General features: G+C 40.1%; 1 protein-coding gene across 1 annotated transcript in view; it reads left to right on the top strand.

Moving 5' to 3' along the window:
* The window catches only part of TBC1D9 (TBC1 domain family member 9), a 70290-nt gene extending 53154 nt beyond the window's left edge, over nt 1-17136 (top strand). The window contains exons 13-21 of the mRNA XM_006121624.5: nt 730-859; nt 4297-4395; nt 4516-4584; nt 6644-6884; nt 8523-8588; nt 11266-11352; nt 13127-13201; nt 13333-13433; nt 15513-17136. Of these exons, the coding sequence (XP_006121686.1) occupies nt 730-859; nt 4297-4395; nt 4516-4584; nt 6644-6884; nt 8523-8588; nt 11266-11352; nt 13127-13201; nt 13333-13433; nt 15513-16220 (1576 nt within the window). The 3' untranslated portion in view covers nt 16221-17136. The remainder of the gene's footprint in view (nt 1-729; nt 860-4296; nt 4396-4515; nt 4585-6643; nt 6885-8522; nt 8589-11265; nt 11353-13126; nt 13202-13332; nt 13434-15512) is intronic.
* Nucleotides 17137-22720: the final 5584 nt, after the last annotated feature.

The raw sequence follows: 22720 nt of genomic DNA, 5'->3' as shown, positions 1-22720 counted from the left end.
AAGACGGCTTTATGTAACCTTGAATGATACGTTTGAGTTCCTGAGATTTTGTGTTAATTTAGATTTCAAAGTACTGCTGAATCAGGTTCTTTGCTTTTTTTTTTTTTAAGTGAGGCTCAAGGCAGTTTGTAGCCCAGTATGAGTGATGGTGTAATTTGTGTGTGGGTTTTGTAATTTATTTTATTTATTTTAAGACCTGGTCATCTCATCTCTGTACTCAGAACTAAACCTCAATCTCTGGTGAGGAGTTATTAAAGGAGCTTTTCTGTGGCTGCAAGATAATTTACAGCAGCAACACTAGCAGGAAATATAAGCACTGGGGACTTTTTACAGCTGGGTTTTGGGGGATGAGAACAGCAGAGGTATTGAGAATAAAGTACACCATCCCCTATTCCAGCAGGAATGAGGTGGATAGTGCCCTACACATCTTCATTGGTGAAAGACCACTCACATTAAATATTTCAAGAATCTATTTAGAGACCCTTGCAAATCATGGACAACTTACTGAGATCAGATGTTTTATATACATTTCTCAATAAAAGTGGTTTAGGTAAATTTACAAATTGGCAAAATAAGTATTTTTGTCCAAATCATAGCATATTCTAGTAGAGAGAGGTTTGATCATACTTATGTAAAATCAGTCCCTATATTACCCTGATGCTATTGAGACTCAGAAAAAATGTGTCCTGCATCCCAGTTTTTCTCATTTAGGTTTTTTCTTCTAATCAGGTATTTGGACAGTATAACTAATAAAGACAGTACTTTGCCACCGATCCCTCACCTTCATTCACTACTCAGCGATGATGTAGAGCCTTATCCTGAAGTGGATATCTTCAGACTCATCAGAACTTCCTATGAGGTAACAGGATTTTGACTAAAGCTGGCTTGAGGCCAACAATTCTATTTCATGAAGGATCGGGAGATACTTAAATTTGGTTTATTTTGAACGAGCGCAAAACCTGAAAATTTCAAAGTTATCCAAAGGAGAATTCTGTATATTTTTTTTCTTTTGGATCAGTCAGATTGTTTCATTTTGATGCAGAGGTAAAAGTAAATGAGTGCACTTAGGTGCGCAGCTCCGGCAAGAGTACCCCCCCCCCCCCCCCCCCCCCCAGTGATGTAAGAATACAAGCTGAATGATAAGGGGAAGACATTTATATAAAGCTGCTATTCCATTTTGCCTTGTTCTGAATCCTGCACCATTTAAGAAAGCTTCTGTGGCTTGATTGTATTTGGATTAATAAAGTTGCCTCATGCAGAGCCACAATCTGTCTTTTGTGGGCATATGTAGTACAAAAGTTTGTAGCTCTTTCTAGTTGAAAAGGAACTTACAGAAACCAGGCCAAATGTATCCCTGAGGTCATTGGAATTATACCAGAGATAAATGTCCATCATTTTTACTAGTACTCTATTTGAAATTAGGCTGTAAAATCAGTTTCAGTTAAGGATGCTAAAGACTAGTCGACTATCCGATAAGCATTTGCTTATCAGTTTTTTGACTTGTCAACTAGTCTATAGGCACTTCCACATTCCTGCTGACTCCGGGATGGGCTGCACGTGGGTGCTTGATTTGAAATGCACAAGAATCCCCCACTGGGGACTCTTGTGCATTTCAAAGCCATGGAGCCTGGGATCAGTGGGGGAGTCCACCACTGACCCCAGGCTCCCCGCAGCTGCCCCTTTGAATCAGGCAGATTAGTGGTTCGCGGCTGTCTCTTTAAAACACGCATCTGCCCGATTCAAACAAGCAGCTGCGGGGAAGCCTGGGGTCATCCCACGGCATTTCCCAGAACCCTGCATTCTGGGGAAATGCCACTGGGAGCCTGGGATCAACTGGGGAGTCTCCTGCTGATCCCAGGCTCCATGGCTTTGAAATGCACAAGAGCCCCCATGTGGGGACTCTTGTGCATTTCAAAAAAGGCACCCATGTGCAGTCTGGAGTCAGCAGGACTTCCTGCTAGCCCTGGGCTGTAAGCGCAGTTCATCATGCCTCCTTTGAAATGTACAAGAGCCTCAGCAGAATGTACATTTTAAAAGAGGAATGCGGAAGTGCCTATTGGCTAGTCGATGGAAATTCCATCGACTAGTCGACTGGTAAATTAACCGAATTTTAACTTCCTTAGTTTCAGTATGTATGCATCGGTGGTGTATTTTCCTAGTATTAAACTGCTAAAATTGTCAAGAGATAATGAGGGCCCTGTCTTATTCAGTGACATTTATGTTTCTGCCTCTTAGTTTTTTGTACCCAATTGACCTTGGTATACCCATAAAAGAGACAAATTTGTTGAAAATATCAAGACATTTCCAGCTGCCATTGAGCTAACATTTATTTTCTATATTTTTAGTATTTAACTTGTCAGAGGCAGAAGGGTAACAATGTCACACTTGTCACCCTTCATTAAAAGCTGTATAAAAATAGCAAGATGTGCAATGAAAGGTGACTGTTTTTCTTGTAAAGTAAGAGGTATAATATGCTTTTTGTTCCAGAAGGAAGGCAAGCTCTATCTGACCAACTATCCCATGACACTTGCCTTGGGGGAAGGGAGGAGGAATTGATGAATCTGAGAACTCTGAGGGCATACTATTAAAGGAAGCATAATATTTAGCTTCCTACCACACTGTGCTGTGATCCTATCCAGTCTCCTAAGCTAAGGAGGGTTGAACACTTGATGAGAAACCTCTAGTGAAAAATTCAGGTGCTGCAGAAAATAGAGCTGGCAGGTCAGTAGGTAGAACTCTTTCCAGTCAGTGTTGAACCAATGCCCAAGCATAGTGTATGAGGCAGGAGTAGAACATTGTATATGAGGAGTTTTTGCGGGGGGCAGGAGGTGGTAGGTGGCTGCTTTTTATTTTAACAGAGGGACTTTTCACTTAACATATCACCACATGCATTTTATTTTGCCATTGATTTTTTTTTGTTTCTATTAAAGATATTTTGCATCTTACTTTATCTGATCCTGTAATAGTCACAATCCACAGTGTTTGGTATTGCTCTGTATATATCTTATTATTATAAAAGTGATTTGTAATCCCATAAACTTGTTACACAATTAAAGCACTGGATAGCATTTCCAAAATGGCCTGAAGTTTTCAAAAGTGACTAGAACTACCTGTGAACAGAGGCTGCTCCGGCATCCCACCTGCCTCCCCTCCCCTCTTCCCCTGTACTGCTGTTTCTGAAACCGAGACAACAGTGTGAAAAGACAGGCCGCTCCACCTGAGCACCAGCTCCCGCTCCCCCAGCCCGCTGCCTCTGTGGGGAAGGATACATGTAGTCATTTGGATTAACCGATTAGCCTAGGTTTATCAGTTAATCGTTTAAATCGTTATATGCTAACATCCCTAGAATGTATTAACCGATTCTGATGTACTTAAGTGGACACACCTCATTTTCTCACTTTGGAATGCACATCACAGACTATTGCACTGGCAGCAGCAGACTCCTTCATGATGTTAATATGTGGCAACCTACTTGCCGGGCTTTATTTCTTTTTTTTAAAAGCTGGCCTAGGTTTCTTCTAAGGGCATATTACAGAGATAATGAGCAGTCCTGTAGCACCTTAGAGACTAACAAATATATCGTCATGAGCTTTTATGGGTAAATACCACTTCATCAGATGAGGTGGAGCAGAAATTACAGAACCCAGAGTGTATATATAAACAGCAAAAACAGTTGTCTGTCAATTGTAGGACCAGTGTTCATGACACTAATTGGGTCAGGCTGGATATGTCCCATTCAAAACTTTTGATGTGCAAACATGAATATCGAAGACATGAGAAATTGCCTTTGTAGTGAATGTCTTTGAATAAAGTTACTAACTGGTTAACACGCTACAAAGACAATTTCCCAAGCCTTTGATATTCACATTTATACATCAAAAGCTATGAATGGGACACATCCAGCTGTAACAACGTTGTTTTAGAGGAAACTGAAAGAAATCCTGTATTAATAGCTGTGGAATAATCTGCCTGTCTGGGAAGTTTTCTTCCAAAGTGAATTCTTAACTAATGGTCATTACACCCTAAAACTTAAGGTTTCATATCACTTCTGAAATACTTTGTAGACAAATTTAAATGAAATAATGGAAGAAGAGAAATCAAGAATTCCTGTAAACTCAGTTGTTTGCAAGTCATATGTTTAGACAAATGTTTTTAAGGTCCCACAATGTTTGTCCATGATACTCCTCTTATATCGTTTCTAAACACATACAGAATGAATTTTAATGATAAAAAGAAAACAAAGTATTCCAAGTACTAATGCACAATTGAAAAGATCAATTTTGTCCTCCTTTTTAGAAATTTGGAAGCATACGAGCAGATCTGATTGAACAGATGAGATTTAAACAAAGATTGAAGGTGATCCAGACTCTTGAAGACACCACTAAGCGCAATGTGGTAGGTCCTTAGGAAAACAGTCTTGCTCAGATTTAGATTAATTAATTTCTGAAATAAAAATTATCTTTCAAGTGCCACATATACAGGAAGCTTTTAATTGTTAATGTTACGTTTCTAAAGGTGCGAACCATTGTGACTGAGACTTCTTTTACAATTGATGAACTGGAGGAACTCTATGCTCTTTTCAAGGTAAAGATGTAGTCAAGATAAGATCACATTAACTCAAGAAAATTAGACATTGGATTATGAAAACTGCTGTATGCTAATGAAATAATCTGAATTTGTGAGTTGTTCATTGTTGTCTTGGCCCTGAAACAAACTGGAATTTGCAACTAGATATAATTTAAAATACAAAAGAAACATTTTAAAAATTGAAGAATAATTATTTCCTAACTGATTTGGTTAGGAAAGTTGAGAATCCCTTAGTAGAAAAGTAAGTAAAAGACAGACCTCCTGAGCCATGCTTTCAGCTAGCTTCCAAAAACGTGTCTATCTGCCTGATTTGTGGCCCCCAAAAAATCTTCCTTATGTTAAATTTTGAATAGCACGTAACTTTGTCACATGATACTTGCTACCTGCTACAATTGATGGTTTTAGTTTAAACCAGTGCTTTTTTTTGTGACGGTGCGCCCTGGAACGGCGTACTGACACCTATTTTCCCATCTTACTTGAATTGAATGGGATTTCCTGCTTCCTGGGGCGGCTTGGCTCCTAACAAAAGCGTGCCTAGGACACACGGCTCTTCATGGGGCCGCAACCACATTTTGGACCCCAGCGCAGCTTTTTGGGGGGGGGAGGGGAACCTCAACAACTTTGAGCCTGGCTCAACCACAAAAAAAGCACTGGTTTAAACTGAAACTTCTGTAGTTTAAATTACCTATTAAAACACTTTATTTCAAGAGAGCTTCTGGACAGATAAGTAAAAGCTGGGGAGAAGAACAGAGACATAGATTTCAAAGCCAGAAGGGACCCTTATGATCTAATCTGACCTTTTACATACCACAGACCATAGAATTTCACCTAGTAATTTGGCACCAGTGAATAAAATCTGGTTAAACTATAGTGTATCCTTTTAGAAAGACATTCTGTCTTGATCTACAGATTTCAAGTGAGGGAGAAACCACATCAGGATGTATGTTGTTTCAGCTCTTAATTATCCTCATGGTTAAAATGCCTTACCCATACTTGGTCCCTGAGGGTGTGTCTAGACTACATGCCTCCGTAGACGAAGGCATGTAGATTAGCCAGATCGGCAGAGGGAAATGAAGCCGCGATTAAAATAATCGCGGCTTCATTTAAATTTAAACGGCTGCCCCGCTCTGCCGATCAGCTGTTTGTCGGCAGATCGGGGCAGTCTGGACGCGACGCGCCGACAAAGAAGCCTTTCTTGATCGGCACAGGTATGCCTCGTGAAAACAGGTTTACCTGTGCCGATCAAGAAAGGCTTCTTTGTCGGCGCGTCGCGTCCAGACTGCCCCGATCTGCCGACAAACAGCTGATCGGCAGAGCGGGGCAGCCATTTAAATTTAAATGAAGCCGCGATTATTTTAATGGCGGCTTCATTTCCCTCTGCCGATCTGGCTAATCTACATGCCTCCGTCGACGGAGGCATGTAGTTTAGACGTACCCTGAGTGACACACACTGCAGTAGGTTTTCTTCTTTTGATTGGTCAGGATTGAGTTTCTTGAATATTCTGGTAAAAATAGTGTTTTTCTCTTTTGAATCGCCTGTAGTTAGTCTGCATATTTACTACAGTCCCAGCCCTGCAGTATGATTCTCTAGACTACATCTGAATAAACTCAGTACTATGAAATTGGGGGAGACTGAAAGAATAAAGGAGTCCAGGATTACACTATAGGAGCAGGGCCTATTTCCTTGCTTCTCAGTTCAGAAGCCCTTAGTCAGCCACTCCGATCTTGAAATAAAACAGAGCTATGGGGCAGAAAAAAAGGTTGACTGTATTACATCTGTGTGTATATATTTGAGTTGCATCTTTGTTTGTTTGTTTTTGGTCAAAACCTATATTACTATGCTTTTCTAGGGAGCAGAGCTGAATTCTTCTCTCCTTCATAAAGAAATTAAGACATTTTGCTGTATAAGATGAAGTCCTTGATTTATTTTTTTAGAAATGCCAGTACTAGACAGAAATGAATCTGCTAAACTCACATGATATTTTTTTAAAGTATTGCTATTGTTGAGCTGTTTACAGAAATGGTGGTAATCTTATGGCATTTGCCTTCTGTTCAGGCAGAACATCTGACTAGCTGCTACTGGGGCGGGAACAGCAATGCTTTTGACCGTCATGACCCCAGCCTGCCTTATCTGGAACAGTACCGTATTGATTTTGAGCAGTTCAAGGGGATGTTTGCTCTTCTCTTTCCTTGGGCATGTGGGACTCACTCAGATGTGTTAGCTGCACGCTTATTCAGACTGCTGGATGAAAACGGAGATTCTCTAATCAACTTCCGTGAATTTGTCTCTGGCCTAAGTAAGGAGAGTTTATAGACTAGTCATGAATTAATCTGAGCAGTACAGTCCATTACTCAGTTAGCCAGTCTGTCTTAAGCACTGGTGTTATTCTAACTCTGACTGCCACTAATTTGATATAGACACACGGGATTAGAGAGTTATAAACATTTAAAAGTATAGTTAGAGTGTTATAATATCACTCACATTGGTTTCCATAGAGAAAAAGGTTAAGGCTGGCTTGGTATTCTAGCTTAAAATCTTTTTGCATTTTTGATTTTATCCTTACAGTAGATTGCACTTGTTGATACTTGCCAAGAAATACTTGCTATTGAATTCTACTTAATGGCATTAGGTTTTCATAGTCAGCTATAATGTAAAATAAATCTCCACCTAACTTGTCAAGATGCATAATATAGAATATATGAATATTTTTCTAATAAAATGATTCCAACATCCAGGGAGCTGTTGTAGATTACTTGAATTTCATATTGCTCATTTTTCCACAAGCCAAATAACATTTGGATTGAGATTAATATAATAGCAGAAGAATAGTTTATCCCTCTTCAATCATTTTGTTTTCCTTGGTCTTTTCTATCAAATACCTAATGCAGCAGTTCTCAAACTGTGGGTTGCCAGGGCTGGCTTTAGACTTGCTGGGGCTTGGGGTCAGTGCTGAAGCCCAAGCTGGTCCCCGCACCCCTCTCTGTGGGGCTGAAGCAAAAGTTGAAGGTCGTGGAGCTCAGATTACAGGCCCCCCACCTGGGGCAGAAGCCTTTGGGCTTTGGGTTTCCCCCACATACCCTTGGGTGAGACTCAGGCTTTTCCCCTTTCCCCTGGGGATTGGGTAGTAATTTTCATTGTCAAAAGGGAGCTGTGGTGCAGTGAAGTTTGAGATCTGATCTAATTGAGCTAAGTCCCATGATGTCCTTCATATCACAGCTTATGTACTTGGGAATTACACAAAAAAGTTCTTTTTAAACAGAAAACCCTGCGGCCATCAGTGTACCAATGTGATGACTATTTTTGAGAGCTGCAAATTTAAACACACTTCTAGTAAAGAAGCGAGTTGGTATTTAAATAAAGAACTGAGAGGTCTGTGTTCTATTCCTCGTTCTGCCACAGACAAGATTTACTATGTGATGTTAAGCAAATCACTTAACTTATATATTTCCCTTTTCCTGTATAAAATGGGGTTACTTTCCTACCTCACAGGGTAGTTGAGGTTATTAATCCATAAACATTTGTAAATCTCTGAGAACTATTTTGATAAAACAGGGGTCTCAAACTCATAGCCAGGGGACCATCTGCAGCTCAAGCAGTTCCACAATCCAGCCACATACAGCTGTTGGCATTTGGGTCCCTGCAGCCCTGGGGGGTGTCCGTATCTTTTCTCTAAATCTGGGCCCTGCCCTGCCCTGCCCTCTTCCCCTTCCATCGCACTCCTTCCCTCAAGCCACGGGCCAGCAGGCGGGGCTAGGAGATGAGTTGGGGGGTGAGGGGAAGAAAAGGAAACATTCCTTTCCCCACAAGCCCTGCCAGAGGGGGTGCCCACTTGGAAGATTTGAGGACTTGCATTGGCCCTAAAGCAAAGTGAGTTTGAGGCCCCTGAGATAGAAGCTGCTAATATTACTAATATGTTCAATGCGCTATTGTTTAGGTGCAGCATGTCATGGAGATCTTACAGAGAAACTGAAGTTGCTCTATAAAATGCATGTTTTGCCTGGTGAGTAAAAGACATTTAAATTAGCTGATTTCTCATTTCTAATTTCAAAATAGAAAAATCGGAATATAGTTAATATTTCTCCAATTTCAAAAATCCATCTAATTTCCTAGCCCACAAATGGGAGAGTGAAATTTCCTTTAGAAACAGAAGCGTTTCTGTCCTCTGCTCACCATGAATCCAGGGGATCTTCAAGCACACTTCAATTTTGTTCTCTGTATGTTATAAATAAATCACTTTTATAGCCATTTACAGCTTTTCCCACGTGTCAGTAACTTCTTTTGTGCCCATCATATTGGGTAGTACAATCCCATCAATTCACTATGGATATCACATCAAAGAAACTAATCCTGTCTCCGGCCAGGTCAGCAAGGTATCCAAGCCTGTGCATAAGGTTAAGCATATGAGTGTCCCACTAGCTGTATGTAGTGAGAGCTATGCACATGCTTAAGGATCTTGCTAGAAATGCCTGAGAGCTAGAGTAGGGGTGGGGAATCTAAGGCCCGGGGGGAGGGGGGGAGGGGCTGAATGCGGTCCTTGTGTTGTTTGGTTTCCCACCCCAATCTAGAGGATACATAGCGAGCCCCTCACCTCTAATGTGTACTGCCTCTGAGGCAAGCTTGAATGAGGACACTCGTGAGTTGCTTAAATGATTTAGGATGCAATTTTATTGAATTACAAATCAAATAAAACTAACCATAGGGTTGAAAGTCCTGGTAGCTCTGGAAAGGCACTTGGTTTGCCTGTCTAGCCTGTGAGGCCCTGCTTTGTTTTCAACAAGCAAAGAGTAAATTCTCTGCGCAGGAGTCTCAGAGATTTACAGCATAGAGTAAGAAAAGATTAGGGATGAAAAGCCAAGTAAGGCTTTGGGAGCATATAGGAAAGTCTTAATAAACAGCTGCTTACTAATCAGGAGAGGTGGGAGGAAAGGTAAATATTAAGGAAGATAGGTACCCATCTCTTGGGGCTGTAAGCTATGCCAGTTAAAAATCTCTGATGCACTAGAAGCATGAGTATAGGTCTAAAAGAATTTGTGGGTATAGGACTCACATTTTCATGTCACCTATCAATTTTCCCAATACACACATCATGCCTGAAGTAAGGGCAGGCAGTCTGTCCCTGTGGCAGTAATATATATCTGCTGAAGACGGAACTATCCTCCATCCGAGTGATACATTGACAGGTATCTTGTGTGTCAGGAAGATACCTCACCCATCTCCCAACTGCTTTAGGGTTGAGAAGCTCATTTACACACATGCACATGACAAACCTTTGATACAGAAATAATTCCAGACACAAAACACAATTTAGGCAATGCCTTTTCACTAATGAGGAAAGCATTCAATTTTTCTCCCAGGAAGAACATAAAACAAGTTGAACTCTTCTAGTCCTGCACTCTCTGATCCAGCAACATTCATGGTCTGGCATGATTTTAGTGAGCCAGATGTCCACTTACCATGGGTGTGGCCAAATTTCCCATGGTCCCATAAAGTTTGTTTATAGCTCTCAGTCCTCTGTGTTCTGTGCTGTTATTTACCTCTAATTTACCCCTACGTAAATTCTGAGAGCCCAATAAGCAGTGAAAGTGCTGGTAATGCTGCTAGACAATACTGACTTTCTGTGGTCCAGCAAATTCTCTGGTTCATCACGGGTCAGGACCCAAGAATGCCAGACCAGAGGGATCCCACCTGTAGACTAAAAAATGGAATCCCATAAACATAACAGAGCTGCCACATTTCTGCTCTGCAGTGATAAGTAGAAAGATGGGGAAGTGAGGTGGGAGACAAGGAATCCATACCATTCTGAGCCACAGCGTAGTATTTGGTAATAGCTCTTTCATGACAGCATTGTAGGGTACATAGGAAGGACAAAGATCCCAAATGCTGGATCCGTGGGCGAAATTCCCCTCACAGTGGGACAGTGAGCCACAGCAGCCAGTTGTGGGTTGAAGTACCTGCTCAGAGAAACTGCTCTGCAGCCTAAGAAAAAGGACAATTCCATCCCCTAAATCCATAGGGATCTCCTGTACAAGACTGAGTTACTTGCACTTTGCACAGAAGATGAGTGTTTTGAATTTGAGGGCACGTAGGTCTGAACTGTCCTAGAGACTGAGGCTAGTGATGCTTTTAATTTAGAGCATCTCTCTCCAAGGAGTGGCCAGTACCAGAACCTTCAGAAGAAGGTACAAGAAACCCATTTAGTGAAAAATTATCAAATACTCTGCCAGTGACAGTAACTTCTTCCTAACCACATTAGGTAGCAGTTAGCTTCTCCCTAAAGCTTGATGGTTTATATGCTTTTTGTATTATGCTATCTAAGGATACATCTACACTGCAAGGATAGCGACCTCACGCGTCTTTTGAATGTGCCCATTGTTGCGAAATATAGTGGACCTGCTATTTTAGCATCCCTGTAAATCTCCTTCCACAAGGGAGAAGAGATGTCTCAAAATAGTGTGTTATTTTGAAATTTGGCACTGTGTAGACATGCCAGATTTCGAAATAACCTATTTTGAAATAGAATCGAAATAAGATATGAGCTAAAGGTGCAGTGTAGACTCGCCCTAAGTGTGGATATCCTCTGTGTGGAACTGTGCTTCTCAAATGAAAAACTCTACATTGACACAAATGTACTTTGTTTCTCTAATTAAATGCAGTAAGTTCTTTCTTTCATCACACAGATCCATCCCCTGATCAAGAAGAGCCAGATTCTGCTTTTGAAGCAACTCAGTACTTTTTTGAAGACATCACACCAGAGTATACACATGGTAGGTGACTTTGCAAGACATTATCTTTCTTTTCTATGTTGGAGACCATGAATATCCTTAACACTAATATCCTTACTCTTAAAAGGCTATTTTTCTCATTGGATTAAAATGAAGAAATAAAATTGTAGGTAAAAAGAAATGTATATTATCTGTGTTTTCCATAAGACTTTCCTTTGATGCTGTAATGAAGTATTACTCTTGTAATCTTAATCATCTGTGTGTCACACATTCAACATGTATAACTTTGAGACAGACCAAAATGAGTATGATGGGCAGCGAAGGGAGTAGAATCTTGTTTAAACGTGTTAGTAAGAAGTGACAAAAGTGGCCAACCAATTGGTGAATGTGACCAGTACTCTGAGAGAATAAGGAAGCTGCATCTGCTGAGAGAATATAATTTCTCCATGAAGAGCCTACGCAAGGGCTTATTGGAAATAGTCATGAGCATAGAGCTTGTGCATCCATTGTGAGATGCAGAAGAGTTCTCACTGTCAGCCTACAGATCTTATTTCTTCAGTTCCAGAGGCTTTAGAACCCCTGCAATTGGAAAAGAGGGACTGAACCTGGAACAGCAGCTGCAGAAATTAGGAACTCCAAAATGTTCATTATATAGCATGTGCTCTTTAATCTACATGTGTCATATATTTACTGATAAACCATTTTGGCAGTGTTTTAATGGGTCTTTAGATGCTTTGATTGGATATTTCAATGAAGCCAATAAGAGCAGACTTAGGCCAATGCTGAAAACTTTTAACAGATCATCCTTTTAAATTAAATATTTGACCCTTCTGCCTATAAAACAGCTTATAAAATGACTAGAAGTTGAAGCTAGACAAATTCATTTTTATTAAGAGCAACTAACTGTTAGAACAATTCACCAAAGGTTGTGGTGGATTCTATATCACTGACCATTTTAAATATCAATTTTAGCTGTTTTTCTAACAGATATGCTCTCGGAATTATTTTTGGGGAAATCCTGTGATTTATGTTGCACAGGAGGTCAGATTAGGTGAATACCATAGCCTTGGAAACTGTGGAATATCATGTGCAGCCCTGTACAGCACTTAGATGAAGATAGCAGCTGTAATAAGAAAGTTCTAAAATAAACTTAATGTATTTCAATACATTTTGTAGTACAACAACCTTTGAAGTTTGAAGCTTCCTGTATCCCCATTAGGAAGCAGGGTTTCCAGTGGTTTCAAACTCCTGTTTCCAATCCTACAATGCTTGGAGATACTGGAAGTTACACATGTCACTGTTTAATGACTGAGTATTGTCTCTCATGTACATTTGGCTTGTCTAATTTCTGGGAGAAGACTAAAACATTTTTTCAGAAAGTTGTTTGAAACTATAGCTGATGATTGATTGGAATGTTAGAAGTATCATCCTGGGAGGTAGCTTAGTGGACAGAGTATAGGAGAAGCAATTTAGATGTATACTGTAACTTAAATGTATCATATGGATATTATCATTGTAAGCAGGTGGTAGTAGTGGTGATATTTATTTGATGGAATCCTCAGACATGGCCCTGGGCATTGTATTGTACAAAAAGATGGACCTTGTACATTCCTTTATTTTATTTATGACATGGAAGTTGTAAGCAGATATAAAAATAAACAAAATATTGGTGATTGTCTTATTGTTCTTGACTATGCCCTCATAAGTGTAAAATTGTGCTTACTCTACTTTGTTTTACTCTGTAAACATGCATACAATAGACATGAGTATCTGAAACTACAATAAATCTCTTGATTTGTAATTACTTTTCCATTAGTTGTTGGCCTTGACTGCAGGAGCAAACAAGGGACAGATGATGGGTTTGTTACAGTGAACCTGAAACCAGACAAAGGTACATATGTTCTCAGTATATTTTGCTTGAAAAGTGGATTCTTTTTAAGAAATAAAAAAAATGCTAATGCAGGACCTCCTGATGGACTTTGTCTTCCCCCTTTTTTTTCCTGGATAATTTGCTGGCCTTAGGTAAGAAGAACTCACAAGAGAATCGAAACTACCTGAGAATGTGGAGTCAAGAGAATAAATCTAAAGCAAAGAATGCAAAAGATTTACCCAAACTGAACCAGGTAAATTCGGTTGACATGTAGCTACAATAAAACCTGTGTTATCCAGCATGCTCGGGGATTAGGGCATTCCAATTATCTAAAAATTCCAGTTATCTGAGGGTCCCATCAACATAGGATAAACCAATGGACAATAATAGTAAAACTCAAGTTTTTAATATTTGTGGTTTTGTAGTATGAGGCAGTTGGTCTCACATTTCTATTTTGAGTTAAAGATTATTAGTACTTAAATAAAAAATTAAGGCAATTGTGGTAAACCAAGCCAGGCCTGTGCGCCTGAAGATGTGACAGTATTGAGGCTGGGGGCAATGCTGGTTAACAAAGATTTCTGGTTAACAGAGTGCCAGATAACAAAGGTTTCACTGTATTTTTCATAAATGCTGGAAGTTTTGCCACATGCTGAAATAAATTGTATAGTACGTTTGAGCAAATGTTAGTGTTCAAATAGCAGCATCATATGACAGTTGTTTTAAAAATATTGCAAATATTAGCATGGCTATTTTGCGGAATTTTGAGGAATAGAGGGAACAAAAGGTGCAGGTTGGTGATATTCAATATCAACCATTCAAACGTCCATTGGCAGTTAAATAGCATGGTATGAAGAGGGATAGAATTGCTGGGCCCCTGGGCAAGGTTGGGAGGTCAACTCCTTGCTCCCAGAAGAGGTGGGTCCTTTGGCAGAAGGAGTGGGGCTCAGGGCTAGCCTCTCCCTGCCAGCCCTTCAGTGCTGTCCGGAACATACCACATGGGGCTCCAGTGGCATTTTAAAGGTCCCAGAGCTGCAGCTGCCACAGTAGCAACAGTTTCCAGGAGTACTGGGCCCTTCTGAATTGCCAAGCCTCAGGACAACTGTCCTCTTTGCCCCTTCTTTTCCCCCCTCCATCTCTCTGATTTAGTCTGTGGTACCATTCATGTATGTCTGTGGAATTTTTTAAAATTATTCTTTAGAAGGAGAGTGAGTGCCAGTCTCAGAAACTCAATTAATGAATTTAGACTGTTGTCTAGGTTACACTCAAAAATTAAGTTGGCTTTTCTGCTTTGCTCAGGTATATGAAAAATTCATGCCTTGAGTGGTGCAGTTAAAGTGACCTAATCCCCAGTGTAAGACGGCGCTTGGTCAATGGAAGAGGAGGACCACCTACACCAGTGGGGGAACCCCTTTTATCATCACAAGAAGTGTCTACACTGAAGTGCTATAGGGCATATTTTCAGCTGTGCTGCTATAGGGTTTCATGTGTAGACATTCCTTTTTGAGCAGCTATTCCTTTCATAGTAGCCAGTGAAAGATTATTCCCTAAATTGTCCTGTGTTTTGTCCAATCCATGTTTAATGTTTTAAAGTGAGGAGGCTTCTTCTTTCCTTTTCCAACACAAATTCAATTTCTGAATGTTCAGTGAAATAGACATTGACTTGAATTACTTGAATAAATTAAAATGAAGAAACACTTCCTGTATCTTCAGAACAGACTATTGCAGTCAAAACTGGTTTAGCCCTTCAGCAGATTCTAGTGCCAGCTCCTTAGCCATGGACTTGCATCAGCTCAGCTGACTGGTTTCTTAATGTAGTATGTACATTTTAAATATATATTTTTTTATTTTTAATATTTATAATTATCTATATAGCCTCAAAGGTTCCTCTTCCACACCTTCAGTCGTGTAGGAAACCTGCTCCAATTTTAATTCTTTCCCTTATGACTCAGTGAGAACTAAGATTGGTGCCACTATCCTTCTGGTTAGAAGGATAATGCTGAGCTATCAGAAGCACTAATCCTCCTCCACTGCCTCCTGAGTCTTAAGGCAGGGGAAATTGTATTAGCTTGGGAGGGGAAGAATAATTCAGTCCACCAATTAGATGGAAACGTATTAGACAAATATATGATTTCCTTGAATATTAGAAAATATTCTAAAGTATCCCTTCTGCTTCTGACTTTTACCTCACCATATACACTACTTAATCCCTTGTGTAATTTTTTAAGCTGATTTATACCCAAAGTTATTTAAGCTGATTTATACCCAAATCTCAAAGGCTACATTTGCTGCCATTCCTTTAATTAATTTAATTGTCTTTTTCCTTTTCACTTAGGGGCAATTTATTGAACTGTGCAAGACGATGTATAACATGTTCAGTGAAGACCCCAATGAACAAGATCTATACCATGCCACTGCTGCTGTGACAAGTTTGCTTTTGGAGATTGGTGAGGTTGGTAAACTCTTTGCAGTTCAGCCCACAAAAGATACAGAAAGTAGCCACAACAATTGCAGCAAAGCTATCCAGAATGTGTTGCTTCAGAAGAAGGGGAGCCAGCAGTATGATCTTAACCAGCATGAATCTTTTCAAGCCAGCCTCATTGCTAATGATGAGGAGACAGTTGGTGCACAGATGGAAGACATTAAGCTTGAAGACTCTTCTCCCAGGGACAATGGAGCTTGTTCTTCCATGCTTATTTCTGATGATGATACTAAAGATGACAGCTCCATGTCCTCCTATTCAGTACTGAGTACAGGCTCACATGAGGAGGAAAAGCTCCACTGTGAAGACATAGGTGAAGATACAGTTTTGGTGCGAAGTAGCCACAACACTGCTCTGCCAAGAAGCACGAGCATTGACAGAGACTGGGCTATCACATTTGAGCAATTTTTAGCTTCTCTCTTGACAGAACCAGCGCTGGTGAGGTACTTTGACAAGCCTGTGTCCATGATGGCTAGGATTACTAATGCAAAGAACATACGGATGATGGGGAAGCCAATAACTTCCATAAGTGACTATGAGATCTCTACCATGTCAGGATGAAAAGGCAGTCGGGGGTCTCTCTTATTTTAGATTTTTTATTGCATATTTATTAGTACCTGACAAGAGGTTCTGGTATTTTAAAACATGGTAGTTTTCACTAAAGTGAAAATGGTGGGGTACAGACATAACTCCCCTGAATTGTAATCACTTTTTGTGGGAAATGTTACAGGAATGCACATTTTATTCAACATACAGAAAAAATGCCGTTGTCAGTGAAATATATGTGTATTATTAACCTTGTTGTCAGTGTAAAAATGGTAAAGATTAGTTCTCAATTTGTAACTCTAAATGGAATGACAGATATTTATGTAACATTTTTAAAGCAGACCTATCAAAAAGGCCTGACGAGAAATGGGAGATCGCTAAAATTTTATAGGGGGCACTCAATTTGCATAGGGCCTCAAAGAAAAGTAAATGTCATAGAGCATCCCAGAGGGTGTCTCTTTTAAGAGGTTAATGGTTTTAATGAATGCTTTGATTTTGTGTTTCTAAATATATAAAACACATCCTCCAGAGAGATTTCCTGGGATCTGCCTTTCTTTGCCCAAGGAAGTTACAGACCGGTTTCTCAACAGATTGGTAGTCTCTCTTTTTAAAGTTGAAAAGATGTTTTTAAACAGTAAATATTAAAAAATACTTATATAGCTGGATCCGCAGCCTAGCTAATATTATTCTGCTCTCAAAACTAACCTTTACCACCAACCTATTAATATATCCTCAATAGTGTAATAAATGAAAAATCTGTATTGCATATGTCTTCATTTACAACACTGGAAAGTAGAAATGTAAACTGAAAAAAAAAATCTGTAACTGAATGTTTAAAAGTCTTACTGAGAACACTGTCACTTTATATAAACTGAATATTATCCTGTATCCATTTACTGGTTCTGTTAAAATGAAAGCTGGAGCACCTGCACTTTGAATCCTTGCTTCTTTTATACAAATATTTAAGATTTTTTTAGTTATATTTTCTAATTCAAAGCTGCTTAGTTCAGGATCATTCCTACATGCCTAAATATTATTTGCTCTCTTCAAAATACTTTCATCACAAACAGTTGAGTTTTTTATACTGCTGTACATTATGTTCATGTAACTGTTCCATATTTTTTTTTACACAAAGCTGCTGTTTAATTTTTTTTTTAAAGAAACATTTTAAAACAATCAGATGTGGTTTTTAACCACTAATAGGGTAAATGTGAACAAATAAAATACCTTCAAAAAGAATGTTTTTTTTTAAAAATTAAACTTGTGCTATGGAAAATTAGGTGATTGTATTTTGCATAACTCTGCAATGGGAATCCTGTGAAGCAAATCACTTGATCTCCAACAATTGATTTCAGAACACAAAATGTCAATTGTTTCATGACTTCATTTTATTCCGTATGTATGTGTTCGTAAAGGGAATATACCCAGATGTAGCACTCATTCAGCAAAAGTTTCTCACATCACAGAATTTTCATTAAACACTTCACCTGTTGTGTTTAAATTTAGAAAGCTAGAATTATTTTGGTTTATTAAAAAACCTGATTGATTGTATAGACATGATTTGTTTGCTGTATATTTCTAACGCACAATGTGTGCGCTCTTCTATATAAATTACAAAAACAAATACTTTTCTTAAAAGGATACAGATAAGCTAAGGGGCCAGGCTACAAAGTCATAATGTTAGCAAAGCAGGTATGGATATGCATTGTGAAATGGACATTATTATATTGTGAAAGCAGCCCTGACAGTTCTGGAAGGTGGTTTTGCTGGATTTCAAGAAAAAACCTCTCCCAGCCTTTGAGGAGGATATACAAGGTCCAGGAATTCAAAAAATTACTAGGGGCAGAGGGGGAAGCGATGATAAAAAATAGCTTATCCTAGGTAAAGAGCTAGTTTTTTTTTCCCAGCAGGGGAAAAATCTTGTGTGTGTTTTGTTTGGTTAGAAGGCCTTGGTTCCCAGTGTAATTGGGCCCAGAGTGGATTAGAGAGGTTGGCTAGTAATTGGTAGTTGGCATAAGATACAGCTGACTCCAATTAACTACTCCTCCCAGAGACTGCTTGTAGTGGGATTAAAATGGGGGTGTTATATATACCAGGTTTAACACATTCAACAGAGCATAATCAGGCAACACCTAAGACGGCAAATGTTGGAGGAGTGCTAAAAAGATAAAAATGGGTCAAGAAAGGGGAATGAGCAGATGTAATCATTTCAGGAGAAAAGGTGATGAGTTTGGGGACAGAGTGGGTTTGCCTTCCTAGGAAACCATCTGGTAATGGGAAGTTTCTGTGGGTGAAGTCCCTTGATAAGTTGTGCTATACAAGTGAAAGTTGTGCTACCTAAAATCTGGGAGTGCAAGAACTTCATTGATAGGATGCACCTAAAAACATCTAGGATCAAGGATGCTAGCTGATGACAGAGGATTACAGCAATTCTGGAGGAGGAAGAAGAACCAGGGCTCTACAAGAGGGAGTCAGGCTGTAGAAACTACACAGTACTCACACATCCTATCCAGTTTCCCTGTTTGTCAAGCTGAAGAACTGGAATGCTATATTGGCAACAGGAAGTATGGCACAAACCTGTCTCCAAAGCTGGGCTGCACCTGTTCACCACACCCAAGAAGAGGAAACCTCTAGGGTGCTGCTGGTTAGTGGCTGCCTTCTGAGGAGTACAGACACCCATTTACCAACATGACATGATCTCTTGGAAGATGTTCTGCCTGCCTGGAGACACTGTCCAAGAGGCTTCAAAAATGGCTGAGGATCATTACTCTGACCACTACCTCATGCTGTTCATCTGCATGTGCATCGCTGATACTACCAGGTATGACACTGAGCTCATTAGCAGTGATTACAGGGCTCTAAGAGTGAGAGGAAAGGAACTGGGGTGCAGGTTGTGTTCTTGTCCAGCTTCCCAATTAAAGGTAAGGGCCTAGGGATGCAGAGGGACACACAACCTGGAGATGAGTGCATGGCTCTGCAGATGGTATTGATGGGAAGACTTTGGCTCCCTTCACATAGGATGTTGCTCTAGGAAGAGGGTCTACTGGAAAAAGGTGACCAACCTTACCAAGACTTATGGAAAATGATTTGTATGCATGTATCATTTTTGTAGATGAAATTAGAACCATTGGTCTGTGTATTTGGTATTCCATACTTGTTGCTTTGGATCACTCCCACTGCTGTCACTTCAGGTACTGCAATGAAAAAGCCAGAGCGGGCTGATGAGCCATCAGCTAGAACAATGAACGGCGAATGGGCTTAGCCTTCTCCACACTGCTACTGACTCATGGATGCTGTAGAGTCAGGTGACTTGATCACCTGATACTAATCTGCATCGTGGACTGCTGAACTGCTCAAAAGGGAGTGAGAGAAATCAAAGATTTCTATATAGTGGGAAACTACATAAGGCAGGGAAGGAAAACTATGGTTGTCTGCAGGACGCTTAACTACCTTCCCACCCCAAAAGGATACCTGAAAACCCTTAGACTGGACTGAGGGAGGGAACAGATGCCAACCCAGGCAGGAAAGATTTGTCTTTCCCGTGGAAAATAATCTGCATGGAATAATATTTAGGTTGAGAAATATTAGTTGTAGTCAATTTCTGTAGTGTGGTAGTGATAGCAATTAGGTTTTAATTACTGAGGTGATGGATGGTCTTTGTTCTGCTTGTTACCACTTAAATCTACTTGATACTTTTAATTTTTATTGTTTATAACCCAGTTTATGGAATATCTATCTTGATGTGTATATGTGTGGGGAGAAGCTGTGTATTCATCTCCTTGATCAGTAGAAAGCAGGGTAACTTCAATCAATTTTGGGTTTGTACCTTAAAGGGGTGGAGCAGTTCAACTTCTGGGTGCTGGAGAAGATTCCCTAAGATGAGCCATCCCAGAGCTGATCTCATTGTCTGTATCTGCAGTTGAGTGTGGCCTTGCTTGTGTGTTTTTCTAGGGGCTGAAGAGCCTGCCTCAGCAAGACCAGGTAAAAGGGGGCCCAAGCTGGCAGAGGTGAGGGGAGGGAGGAGTTTGGTAGTCTAAGCATCTCTGGTGGCATCCCAGAGGTGTCAACCCATCACACATAGCAGCTGGGTGTGCCAGTCATAGCAGTCCATTGGACAAAGCTCTGTGTGCACAGACAAAGACAGGCCCTACCCCCAAGAGCCTTGCTGGGTCTCCTGCTTTGTGCCTGTTGCATATGTGATCTTCCATGAAGCACATGGAGAGTTCAGAGGAAGCCCTCTCCAGGACTGACCTACACATTCCACCCTGTATTGGATGGGAGGCCATGTGAGATTTTGGCCCTACCTCCTTCATAGAAACCTAGATGGCAAGGAGGAAGAAAAGTGTTTGGATCCACTTCCTCACAAGAGGAAAGGAGGCGTATGAGCAATCTCCTTCAGTGATCAGGGAAGGTGGTAAGGAGAAGCTCCATCAACATGGCTCCACAGTTAACTGTGCAGTCACTAGCCTATAACTCTCAAACTAACTTCAAAGGAAAAGGAGCCTAGTTGGATTTATTCTGAGGGCAACAAAGAATAGTTGCTGTCTAGTTTTGAAGAAAACTAATCAGATGATGCGTGAATTACAAGTCAGATACCTGCCTGGGGAACAAAAACTGAAAGACTATACAATGGGAAGCACAGTAGTAATGGTGGTTGCATAGCCCATAGCTACAGTAGAAGTCCAATTTTATGCAGTAAGTTCTCCTGCATTATTTGCTGCCCACTGTGCATTTTGGGAATTAAGTATTTTAATTTTGTACAAAAGTCCATGCCAGATTCTAATCGTATGCAGCAATTGATTTAAAATAAGGACATAATTTGTGTTCTTTTCAATAATTACTTTATGGATTATGTGAGACTAAAACCCATCTGATTTACCCATGTCTATTTACGGATGTTTTGGTTGTAGCTTTTTGAGGAGGATGCAGGGTGAGTAAAGTGCCATATCCCTGCCTTGGAAGAATTACTTTTGTGCAAGAATACTTTAGTTTGAATGCCTGTTTCTTGGGTGTGTCTGCTGAGACCTCCAGCACAGGCAGTATTTAGAGCCAATTTTGTGTGGTATTTATGATATGGCCCACTTCTGTCCTGTTTCCAATTTAACTTTTCATCCTAAATCCAAGTCATTTTGCTGCTGTTTTCAACTATGTATCAATTTCCTAGCATAGAAAGTGCTAGAGAAACAAACCTAAATCAAGTCCCGTGACTGAGGAATACTGGTGCAAAGGGCCTTAAGGGAATTCTAAGACTGGGCCTTAATGATAAAGGAAACCAATATAAAACATTAAGGAAAAGACAATAACCAATACTATTACTACTTTAAGGGTATGTCTACACTACCCTGCTAGTTCAAACTAGCGGGGTAATGTAGGCATACCGCACTTGCAAATGAAGCCCGGGATTTGAATTTCCCGGGCTTCGTTTGCATAAGCGGGGAGCCGCCATTTTTAAAACCCTGCTGGTTCGAACCCCGTGCAGCGCGGCTACACGGGGCACGAACTAGGTAGTTCGAACTAGGCTTCCTAGTTCGAACTACCGTTACTCCTCGTGAAATGAGGAGTAACGGTAGTTCGAACTAGGAAGCCTAGTTTGAACTACCTAGTTCGTGCCCCGTGTAGCCGCGCTGCACGGGGTTCGAACCAGTGGGGTTTTAAAAATGGCGGCTCCCCGCTTATGCAAATGAAGCCCGGGAAATTCAAATCCCGGGCTTCATTTACAAGTGGGGTATGCCTACATTACCCCGCTAGTTCGAACTAGGAGGGTAGTGTAGACATACCCTAAGTGACTTGCAAGCACACAGTAAGGAGAGAACAAGTCCAACTGGAGAGCGCCATTACAAAATAATAGGGATATCTTGCTAAATGCAAATACCTGGATTTTTTTTATCTTTGTTATCATTCTAACACTTGTGCCCAACATAGCAAGATCACAATTACATTATTGTTTTATTCTGTGGCAATTGTTAACTGTATACTAATAGAAATGTTATCTCATTGCACAGGAGAGACAAGTAACTGCCTAACTTTCCTGTTTGCTTCCAGTGAAACACAGCATCATAAATTGGTAGGACATAAAATATTTCAGACTATAGTATAGCACCATAAGAATATGATTACGTGAAAACTATATTTTCATTACAGATTAACATTAGTGTCAGCGGTAAAGGGTGTAAGCCTCCTCTAATTACAACAGAAAACTTTCTCCCATCACAAATCTTAAAAGTTTATGCTGAGATTTTATAGAACATTTATTGAAAATAGACTTTATGAATTAGGCAAGATAGGAGAATTAGAGAAGTAGGAACTGAAAACTGCTAATTTGTTCAGAGACTGAAAACCATGCACGACAGTGCTTAGAAAAGGTAGATTAGCCTCTTTCTCTCAAGTGCTTGAGCAGTATACATTCCAATGATCCCTCCATATTGGTTTATCAGAAGCAGTAGCAAAGAAACTTCAGTTATTAATGTGTTCATTTTGCTACCTAACAATTCCAGTTTAAAACAATGTCTATACCA

Source organism: Pelodiscus sinensis, chromosome 4 (genome assembly GCF_052426305.1).
Source record: "Pelodiscus sinensis isolate ZL-2025 chromosome 4, ASM5242630v1, whole genome shotgun sequence".
Classification (NCBI taxonomy): domain Eukaryota; kingdom Metazoa; phylum Chordata; order Testudines; family Trionychidae; genus Pelodiscus; species Pelodiscus sinensis.
This window is presented reverse-complemented; position numbering and strand designations above follow the sequence as displayed.